At 36.8% G+C, this 11,589-nt stretch overlaps 1 protein-coding gene across 14 annotated transcripts in view; it reads right to left on the reverse strand.

The window, feature by feature from the left end:
• Positions 1-11,589, reverse strand: part of Mtd (TLD domain-containing protein mustard) — a 123,231-nt gene that overhangs the window by 14,240 nt on the left and 97,402 nt on the right. For 10 of the 14 annotated variants that reach the window (XM_070670519.1, XM_070670517.1, XM_070670521.1 and 7 more), the window contains 4 exons: positions 11,248-11,414; positions 9,263-9,425; positions 5,681-5,909; positions 4,814-4,900 (listed from right to left, as the gene is read on the reverse strand). In XM_070670519.1, coding sequence (XP_070526620.1) covers positions 4,814-4,900; positions 5,681-5,909; positions 9,263-9,425; positions 11,248-11,414 — 646 coding nt within the window. Of the gene's footprint in view, positions 1-1,551; positions 4,565-4,813; positions 4,901-5,680; positions 5,910-6,454; positions 6,713-9,262; positions 9,426-11,247; positions 11,415-11,589 lie in introns of those variants that run through there. The other 4 variants (XM_070670514.1, XM_070670516.1, XM_070670524.1 and 1 more) reach the window with 3 other exon arrangements.

Raw genomic sequence — 11,589 nt, forward strand, 5'->3', positions numbered from 1 at the left:
TTAAGCTAATTATACATACTATATTATTATTATTATTATTTTTTTTTTTTAATTAAATGCACACACTTGCTAAAAGTTTTCATAAAGATCTTAGTTAATTGTTAATTCCCGAGATCATTCATCACTATTAATTTATCTATTTTTTATTTTCTTATCAAACTTTGTTAAAAATTTAAAAAAAAAAAAAAAAACTACGAAGAGTTGATCAGTTGATTTATAAAGTTCTGCAATTAATGACATTGTATTGATATAAGAAGTTTTTTAAAGAGAAATGATTATTTAGTGATCTATTTAATTAAATCTTACATTAAAGATAATCTGATTAAATCGATTCTTCGGTAATTATATTAATTCAATAATAATAATAACGGAATACGCGTCCGTATTTTGTTATAACTCACGCATGCTAAGATGTTTTTGTTAAAACAAGGTAAAAGTCAACGAAGAAAAATTATACATAATTTTTAGAAACGTTTCTACTTTAAAATGAATTTTTTTATTTTTCTATTTCATTAATCATTGTGGCAAGACTAATGTTTCGAAATAAATCTTTTCCACCAATTTATTTGCGATTATACAATCTGTGATTGAATAGTTTCGAATAAATTTATTGCTGATAAACCAGGAAATTAATTTTGTTTTTACCAAAACGAAGTAAATTTATTTCTGTATTTTCTAATAAAATGTTTAATCCTTTTGAAAATGGCAAAAGTCATTTTATTTTTTAATTTTATTTCTTTAACGTAATTTTTTTCTCAATTCCTTTTTTTTTTCTTTTTCCTTTTTTCTTCTTTATGTCTAAACACCACCGCAATTTTCAATATCTACAAGTTGCTGCGCGAGTGATAACCGGCAATGCGTGTTATCAACTGAATAATATTATAATTTACAAGCCGACTAGTTCTGAATGGCACGTTTTGCATTAATCTTTAGTTCGGTGAAAGGTGAATTCAGGCTCGCTGCTAAATACTGGTCGTTAAATATGTCTTGTGCAAAGCGCAATCTTTTTTTTAAAATCATTAACGTGCAAACTATACAAAATAAATTATAAGCAAACGCTCTAATTTTGCAAAATGTTAAAGTTATTTTTGTCGTAAACATTAATGACGTAAATAATATATCGATACACTTCGAGTGGAAGACTCGTATATTAATTAATAAATGCGTTGATCAATACATTTAACCGGTTCATAATACGCAAAACGGATGTGTGTGCAATTATTATTTTTTTTTTCTTTTGTACTTAAAGAAATAACGCGTCATAGAAATCATAAATCTTTCTTTAACTTGACATTTTCGATAATTCCACTTTCGAAAACAATCGAAGTGGAATTTTCGTGGAATCATTAATTAGTTTACTCGCGTGGAGTGAATGTCTACTTCGCACAAACGACCTGATAATTACATAACTAGAACGAAAAATATGTTCCTAAAATTTGAAAAAGTAAACTCGAAAACATTTGGTCCGCCCGGCAAAATAAACGCCGATTAAAAATAAAAAAAAAAATAAAAAAAATTCCAAACGCGTCTCGCCTCAATTCTGACATTTACCTTCGTTTTCTGTTTCAAGAATTTCGTGATCTTGATTATCGGATTCGGCATCTTTGACCTCGGCATCCTCGATCACTCGCGTTACCTTCGATAGACACTAAAAATTCGCGGCCAGCACCTTTTCTTTTCCGATCTCCGATCTTTTTCCCCTTCGCTTCGCAAACGGAAAATCGTGCGAAAGTCTTATTTACATTATGTCTTTCACTACCGAAGCTGTATCTTTTCGAGGAACATGAAACTTCTTTTTTTTTATTTTAAAGAAGTAAAACTGGCACAACTCTCAAGTCACACGTAGATTGTAATTTAAATATAACGCAGCCGTTTCTCTAAGGTTTTCGAACAAAAATATATCACAGCAAGAACTTGTTTACATTCATATCGCTATTTAATATTTAATATGGTACTCGACTTGGATTAATGCGAGCGGCAGGATTTACTTTCAATGCTCTTTGACGTTCTTTGACTACGCGGCAATAATTAGATCCTATTATTTATAGCACCGGTTTATTTAACGACTGAACTTTACGAGGACTGAAGCCGCACTGGAGCTTTCGGAATAAATCTAATACCGCTCGTGCAAGTGATGAAAAGCGAGAAGAGGGGAGTTGAAAAAGAGTGACGCATATGCTTACGGCAGATGCTTTCCTCGCGGCCGCGCATCCTCTGCTGCGCAACACGTGCTTTATCCATTCTAAAAAATCGTCTTTCCTTTTTTGTCAATGCATCTCGTAAACGAGGAGCGTCTGCTCCAGGCACGGAGTTGATAACTCGAACGGTTAATTATGGAGGAATTCAAGAATCATAAAACTGCAAACATTACGTTCAATCTCTTCGGGATTTTATGTAAAGAAAAAAAAAATAAAAAATAAATGTTACAGCTCTTAAATCGCGAAAGTTCAGCAGACATTTACGATTGCCCGAAGTGTATTTATTTCGTTAAACCCTACTCGAGCTATTCAGCTTCAGTTTACGTCTTCGCCCAAGTGCAAAATTATTTTTAATTAGTCCTGGAAATAATCGGCGCAATTGTTCTCGTTTTTAACTGTCTCGCGAGCATTCGTGCAATATAATTAATATAGCTGCGGTATATTTTTTTAATTTCTATTTTCCTTTGCCTGATAAAGTTCTCCGCAATGTTCTGCATGGTATATTTTTTTTTACCAGCTAAAATTGATCTTGACGTATTTTTAAACCGTAAATTTTGCCTGACTTTACGACAAGCGCTGCAGGAACATCCCGAAATAAGCGAAAGCGTGCTTCGAAGAAAGAGGCTCGGCATTCCGTCGTTTATTTTTAAATGATCGAATTGCAAAGTATTCGGAGACGGAAAAATACTTTAGTCACGAATGGCTCATACGTTATTGTTACCGGTGATCTCTCTTAAGTAGTGTACGTTCCCTTTTCATTTTTTATAAGCTCCGTGTCTTCCTACTAGAAGCAAATTTATGAACCGCCAGTACGACGAAGAGAATCGACCGGATAAACGAATGGAAAATGTTCCTCGAATTTATCGCACATAAAAACGCCAAATCAATTTTTACTAATTGAAAACGATATCTGATCGCGATAAGTAAACGTTGTATCTTCTTTGAACAAAAGAGACAATTATTTATATCCCGATAAAGTCGGTATTTTTAAACTCGTCTCAAGACGAAACTCAAAAGTTTATTAACCCACGCGGTTAGAAAGAAATTTCACCCGCGCTTTTGATTCCTCGGCGCTTTAAAAAAAAAATATTATCAAATTTGCTTCTACACGTTTTACAAACGATGCCCGGAGATGTGTTTTCCTAATGAATATTATCTTCGTTACATCTGTGTCAATTTACACCGTCTGCGCAAATTTCTCATCAATAATGCATCGAAATTATTATGCAACCATTGACTAGTTCATGGAGCATAACTCTTGGACACGAAATAATCTACATTCCTGCGAGCTCGTACCGCGGAAAGTTTTGGTGAAAAGTTGAACGATATATTTTACATCGAACACATATAAAATATAATTGTTCTCGTCTTTGCAGCTTCTCTAATTGTTCTCCAACTGCTGGCACGAGGACAGTTTAAGCAGCGATAACAATCTAATTACTAAACAAAAGTCTTATCGCCTTCTGAGAGCGATGTGTGCTGCAGTTGCTAAAAGAAAATATGCCCTACAATCGCACGTGTCGATATCGTGATCGAGGCTATGGAAAAAAAAAAGAAAAAAAAAATATTAATAATGCCGAGTTCAAAAGAAAATTTCCTTCCTCGATTTTTTTCACGTCCAACTAACTCTTACGTTTCTTTGCTTCGATTTTTCACACTTACGCCATGACGCGATGCTGTCTACCGCAATTACCATTTCACCTTGGATTCGATATTCTTTATCGTCTTCGACACAGCATTAATTTACATGAAGTCGTAAGAATCGACTAAAACGGAAAGTGCGCTCTAGCAGTAAGTACTTTAAATCGCGGGTAATGTGATAGAAATTACAGACGAAAACTGAGATGTATGAATATAAAAATATTTTACAGAGCGAGAAAGAGAGAGAGAGAGAAAAAAAAAAAATAATATTAATAATGCGACACGACAAAAATATTTAATTATGCATGCGCGAGTTGGAGAGTATCGAACAAGTGCATGCTGCACATTCATCTAGATTCTAATTAAAAGTATGATATCTATTTATCAGGAGGAATAGATGCATGCAGTCTGTCTTCGGCGGTAATGTCCGAGACGAGAATCGGAGAATGAAACCTAGCTCAAGTAATAGAAAAAACGAGTCGCTGTTAAATAAAATCGTTACCAAGAACTTCCTCGTATACTGACATGTGCATCATTGATGGATCACTGCGACGGAATACAAATGAGACAGGAGTGTAAACGGTAAGATCGCAAAGGAGTTTCTCTGTAAACTATTTCTTATCACGAGGACTAACATACTAAATCGAGTGTACCGAGACATGGACAATCGAAGCGGGCAAAGCGGGCTGAAAAAGTCGACTAAAAAAAGAACAAAAAAAAATAAAAAAATAAATAAAAAAAAAATAAAAAAAAATAATAATAATAAAAAAGAAGAAGAAAAAAAAGGAACACCAAACGATAGGCACGTCCGCAAACATCGCGTGACAATGTCAGGTGCACCCGAGAATCTATCCTAGGGTGCGTCAGTGTTATCTAAAAAGGTGCATTGTTCAACATCGAGCAATTAGGGTGTCTAGTGACAGACATCATCGGTCACCGAGAAAGGGGGAGGGGTGGGGCGGAGTAATCGGTACCTCCGAATCCTGGATCTGCTCGGAATCGGCCGATGCGCTCGAGGTCTTCAGGATGCTGTACAGCTTTACGTACGGGGCCTTGATCAGCTGTCGGCCAATAGAACCGGCCGTGTTTAGCAAACATCGTCGTACGCGGCATTATTGTGGATTATACCGAGCCCAGACGCGATCCTCGCGTCGACAGCAGCCGGTAGACAATCGTGCACGATTTTATAGCGACGAGCGCGAGGTATAAAGTGGCCTTTTTGCGTTTGCCACCGGTAACGAATAATAAATCCCGCGTGTTCGATTCGGCAAAAATCGCCCGACGTATCTCGGCGCTATCTGATAGCCGGTCGACAAGAGGATCGGGTTCATCAGCGAAGTTAGAAACGCTCGCAAATAGTCACGGAGAAAGAGACCGATGGTTTTGAGAAAACACCGAGGCCCAGCGATCTCTTTTTCCCCCTCGACGAAATTCTACGTTCGAAAAATCAACGGCGACTTTTAATCCGGCAAATTCGAATTCAAAATCGGTTCCTGGCCGAGAATTTTGAACAAGGATCGTCTACGTATCAATTATAATATTCTCCGCGTTAAAATACTTCTGTCATTAACACGAGATTCAAAGTTATGACGATAATATGTAGATCTCAAGTTGTATAATGCTAAAACGATCCGGTTACGAACGACGAATAAATCGTTAGGCAAGTTGATAAAAGTTCTCTTCTCCACAAAAAAAAAATAATAAAAAGAAAATAAGGAAACTTTCTTATCCACATATCAGAGAAAAGTTTCGAAACTTTTCAATAGCAACCTTATGATAAAGTCTATCTATACGTATAAAAAAAAAAAAAAAAAAAAAAAAAAGAGGACGGTGCCACTTACCTCCCAGGATTCTCTCGTTAACTCGCTAATGTCGTCGCCGTGCTCGTCACGTGTCTTGCTGTCCTCCGCAGAATCCGCACCCTCGCCGCTTTCATGGGGCGACAGTTCCGGTGATAGGTCGGTGTCGGTATCGGACAGGATATAGCCACGTTCCCGCCAGTAATTCTCGTCCAGCTCGCCATAGAGATTTGGCACCCAAGCGTGAATGAACCTGAACAGATCGTCCACCCTGGAAAGAGAACGAAAGAATTAAATAATGGTCACGATGATAAATTATATTCAGCCGAGATATTAAACAACGCAGGTGGTCTGGTTTCCGATTAAAATCTTGCATTTGGCGAAAACCCGACGTGAAAAATTTTTACTTCACGTGGGAAGGACCTGGAATATTAATAGATTTGATGTTATTAAAATATGTTCTGTATGTTAATACGTATGAATTGTAACGGTATGAAATTAAAGTCTCACCTCTGCGATGATAAAACGAGGTGAGAATTCAGTTTCAAATTAGACAGCAGTTTATTAATTAAAAATTATACCCGACGTTAGGCCACATATTTAATTTCTCGACTATCCTATTTATAACTTTTTACTTCTCTCTCTTTCTTTTTTATTTATTTTTTTTTTCCTCTCTTTCGGTTTTATCTCGTATACATTTCCGTTCCGAAATTAACGTCGCGACTTTCATGAATCGATCCCGCAAGATTTTAGCAAAACCGAACGTTTGCGCGACTCGATTTTAAACGTCGCGGTCGCGCGACAAAGTTTTTTTACCTGCGATGAACGAAGGGCATCACGCCCGTCACCGCGCCTCTCACGTGGCGGTCGTAAATAAAATTCAGCATACCGCCGACCCTGCTCATCGCCTGATTCATCATCGCGCTGCCGATCCGGGCGACGGAGCGCAGCGAGGAGGCAACGTCAACAACGATGCGCCGGTTCTCGTCGTGCGTCACGCCGCGCGGGACCAATTATCCGACCTCGGCCGGCGGGAGTCGTCGGCGGCCGCGTATCAGCGGCTCGTTATCAGCTCGTTCCCCTCCTTTCCCTCCCCCCTGTTTCTAACCTCTCGACAGCTTCGACACCTCTCGCGATGCTGATTTATTTATTTGTATCGCGATTATCGATCCGAATTCGCGACGGGGCCCGATTCAACGTGCGTAAAAGCCGGAAACTCTCGGGGAAACACCGTCGGTACCACGCTGCGCTTGGAGAACGGTCGGCTGGGCGAACGAGCGTGTCCCCTCACGTACGCGGAGCGGAGAACAACCGGAAAACCGAGTAGGCCGCCAGATACGTCGCGTACGTCGACGGGTCCGTGTCACGTGCCGCTGATTCGCTCGGTACACCTGCACCTTTGTTTCATTATCGCGCCTCGCGGCGCTTTGTCGCTCGCCGTGTGCGCCGCATCCGCCGACGCGCTTTTTCAGCTCCTCGTCCGTCGGCCGAGTTATGCCACTGGGGGTCCCTTTGGGATTTTTTCACGTCGCACGCGGAAGCGGACGAAACGCGGAGTTTATCTTTCGACGTATTTCCGTCCCCATTTAGATATTAAAAGAAAAAAAAAAATACAATACTTTGTTTTTTTTTCTCTTGCGTAATTCGCTCTCGGGGTCAGCGTGAAAAATGATTTTTCCCGATCGCTGAAACGGCGCTGACGCGAGGGTTTTAAATTTTAATTTCACTGCTATCGTTATTTCAAATCGCGAATGTGACGCACATACGCACCTCGCACAGTGAAAATATATTACATTGTAATCCATCGATCTGTTATTTCTTTTCCTTTTTTTTTTCCTCCAGATTACTCTCATAACTTTATCTACGGCTTCTATCATCCGTTGAATTTTATTTATAAACTGTAATCTGATTTCGAATTAAAATCTGTCGCCTCTGCAATCAGCTGAGATTGACGTTTTTAAATTACACAAAGAATATATTTAAAAAAAGGAAAGAAAAAAACTAACAATTATTATATTTATTAAGAGCAGTTCGCACTTGAAATTTTTAATTGGAATTTTATATTAAAATCTTTACCAATATCGAGCTTAAAAAATTGCGATATCCTGATAAATTAATAAAAAAATTTAAATTTAGAAGATGATGCATGCACGCATTGTTTTATTTTCTTTTTTTTTTTCTTTTAATCACGCGAGAAAAAAAAAAGATAAATTTAATCGCTCGCTGATATGGACGAGTTATCAATTATATTTTTACGGCAGTTTATAATACTTAATAATATTTAATGAGAATGCTATTTTTGGCAACTTATGATTTATCTGGTGACATAAGAACGATTAGCGGGAACCCGGATCAGTACGAAGAATCGCTTTCGATAAATCCTAATCGAACAAACGCTTAAGCCGATCTTAATTATGTATTACACGATATAATTCCGATACCGGGAAATGGCTGAATGTATTTGTAAACAAGTGGCACTCGAAAAAAAAAAATTAAAAAAAAAGAAAGTCAACGAGATTTGCGCGATATATATCGCGATATACACGGATGACAGATTCGAGATTCCAAGAAAAATTTATCTCAATTAAACAACATTTAAAGTAAAACGCATTCCCTTCTTTTTCGTTTCTTTTAAAATTAAAAACTCGCCCTGCGACACAAATACGGTGGATTAAAGTAGCAAAAGCTTGCGATACATTTAGCGCGATTTTAAATCGCGTGTTACTATTTTTTTTTTGTTGTTATTGTAATTAAAAAAAAAAAAAATGCGAAGAGAGAAGAAACATTGGTACTCGTATGCGCAGCGAACCTTGATCGAGCATCAGCGGGCGTATAAATAGAAGTTCCGGCGAAAATCTATTTTGCGTGTCCCGCGACGAAGCACGTGGCCGATCGCAACGCGTTCTTTAAAGAGAAGATGTGCGTAAACCCCGTCGGGAACGTACAAAAATAACGTAGCCAGCGGTCGTTTTCGCTCGAGAGAAATTTTCCGGCGCGTCGCTGCTGCTAAGAAACGTCGCTGTCGAATATTTATTCGTGCGTGATTAAGCGATCGACTTATCACGAACGACGTGGCGCCTGTAACTCGTTTTCCGACGACAACAACTCGTTAATCGCTAAAAAAAAAAGAAGAAAAAAAAAAAAAAACCACCGATTCTGATATTTAAAATTTCAGGAATGCGAATGTTTAAACACCGAAAAGTACCGGTTCTCGCGTTTTAAAATATGCCTAGAAATAAACTCGTTAAATAAAAACCAAACAGCGAAGAAAAAAAGTATCGAAAATGTTGCTCAATCAGTGACTGCATTGATATAAATTTAATAAAATTTAAATTGTTCGAATAAACAAAATTTTATCGTAAAGAATTTCAACGTTTGCTCGTCGAGCATTTATTTGTGCCATTATTTTATACGTATATTTATCTAATCCATCTAATTTATCTAATTCATCATTAGAATAAAATTAATTTACGATTGTGTCGATTTGATTCTCGAGCATTGCGAAATGTTATACTATATAACTCGGATTTAATTGTAATGACGAGGTTTCGAATTCAATTACACATTTTACCACATTGGAATAATTCGGAGGAACGTGATGAAATGTTAAAGCACGGAACTTACCTGTTGCGTGGTACACTGAACCAGTATTCAGGGCGCAGCTTCTTCTTGCCGTAGCTCATGATTGGCGTCGATCGTGGTATCTTCTTGTCCTTCGGTCTTCCAGTTCGTAATCTCAGGTACAACGGTGGGTCCTCGCAAGAACGTGCAGGTCGTGGAATTAATTCTGCGTAATACAGAAAGTATTGATTAACACAGATCAAGATACTCCGATAACGAAAATTATATAATCAACAAATTTATTATTCCAATATAGAATCCGCGAATCCAAGCAACGTGACTCGTAATTTCATCGTAACAAAGAAATTCTTCTTGCAATAAAAAGCTCGTATATTATATATTCGTAAGATTATTTTTCTCGACTTCTTTAAGAACTGCTAAAAAAATTTTGCACGTAAATATACACAGACAGATTAAAAACACGAATAAAAGTTGGAAAACGAGGCAAGCATATTATCGCAAAGAGGTGAGTGGAGGGTGTTCAGAGTAAGAACCGTCCGTGTGAAAGAAAAATTATAGCAACGAGGATAGAGTCGTGATAGATGAACGGTATTTGCATAATGTACATATCGCACAAATATCGTAGAAGAAACAGTTCGACAAAATATATATGTGCAGCAAGAAATGGTGATGAAATGGAAATAACCATTACAGTGATACAGTGTATGGTTTCGGCCCGTAAGTTGCGCAAATCATGTTTAATGCATGACAGTAAACAAAATCAGTAAAAGACAAAAAAACAGAAAAGAACCACGTTACGCTTAAACAGACATACGAAAAAAGACAACTGAAGAATTAGGAATTCGTGGCACAAGGAGAAGAGCAAGCTAATACTGTATGAACCTACCCAGACCTTCGAGTTCGGGAAAATTAGGTGCTTGGACTAGAGGGGCAACAGAAACAAATGACATTACTGCATTAGTATGAACCTATTGCTAGCTAAATGATGAAACCCGTTGTGCTAATCTGAAATAGACAAAACATTACTGAAGAGAGAGAGAAATAAAAAAAGACGTGATAGAGCAATCAATACAGAAATATACAACAGTTACTACGAAAATCTATAACAATCGAACATTTTTTTTCAAAAGAAATAGCTTTACAGAAAACTTATTCGATTATTATAGAGAATATTAATATGAAGTATTTGAAATTTTTTTTAAGTGAATGTTTTAAAGTGATAGTTGAAAGAACATTTAAATTGAAACAAGACGCATCTTTCACATGCAATGTGGCACAAAGGGTTTCAAGATTCTGTAGACATATCCGTATATTTTGTTTGTAAATTAATGTTATGACAAGTGCTGGTTCGATCTTTTTATTAAAATGCCGTTTTAAAATATATTTTTTTATCAAAATACGTCAAGATCGACGAGAAATAGAAAATTAATTTACGTTAAACAAGATTCATAATATATTCCGTCCCAATATAGTTAATGAATATTTTATGCATTGAAAAAATGCTATATTTAACATTTATTTAATGAAATGACGTGTGATAACAACAAATAAATAAATGATCTAAAATGAATAGAGTATATTTTAATATACATAAAGCTCATTTGGTTACCACTCCCGGGTTTACCTGGCAATTTACAACATTAACAAAATTTAAGAAATATTAAAAGAATTTTCCTTACACGAATTCATAATAATTTATGGCGAAAGGCGCTCGAAATTCTAAGACAGGAACAATAAATTGGCAAAACAACACGGTTTAAAAAGCTACCTATGCATTTTCGGGCAAGTGCAGTGCGTGATATTAATCCCGTTTATCATCCCCTTATCGTTACATAATAATTAATTTTATTTTTTTTTATCTACTTATACCGACACCAATAATTAATGTTATATGAAAACAACGACAAGTGTTTTGTGTAAAAGGTAAGTCTGTTGAAATATGTGTCTTCATGATTATTAGACTATCCATTCCGGTAGAACATGAAATATTTTATAAATGAGTATAAATATGTGATTGCGATACTTACTATCGAAACTCACAAACAATTCCGGCATATCTTCGACTGAAACCATACTGCGATAGTCTAATCGTGGTGCCGTTGTGGAAGTTTTGCTACCTCGACTGCTGTCGACGCTGCTGCTGCCGGAAGATGTCAATGGTTGCTGCCTGATAAAAGTACCCACGGAAGAGCGTCTGGAAGGAAATTCGTAAAGTACATTAAAAAAAAGACAAAAAGACAGAATTTCGTATCCGACAACATTCCAAACGTTTTTGAGTAACAAGTACGTATTAGCTATTATGTCTAGCTAGATTGCAATACATTAAGTTCATGATATTTTAATATTTCAGAACATCCATAACAATAATA

The sequence above is a fragment of the Cardiocondyla obscurior genome, linkage group LG21 (assembly GCF_019399895.1).
Source record: "Cardiocondyla obscurior isolate alpha-2009 linkage group LG21, Cobs3.1, whole genome shotgun sequence".
NCBI lineage: Eukaryota > Metazoa > Arthropoda > Insecta > Hymenoptera > Formicidae > Cardiocondyla > Cardiocondyla obscurior.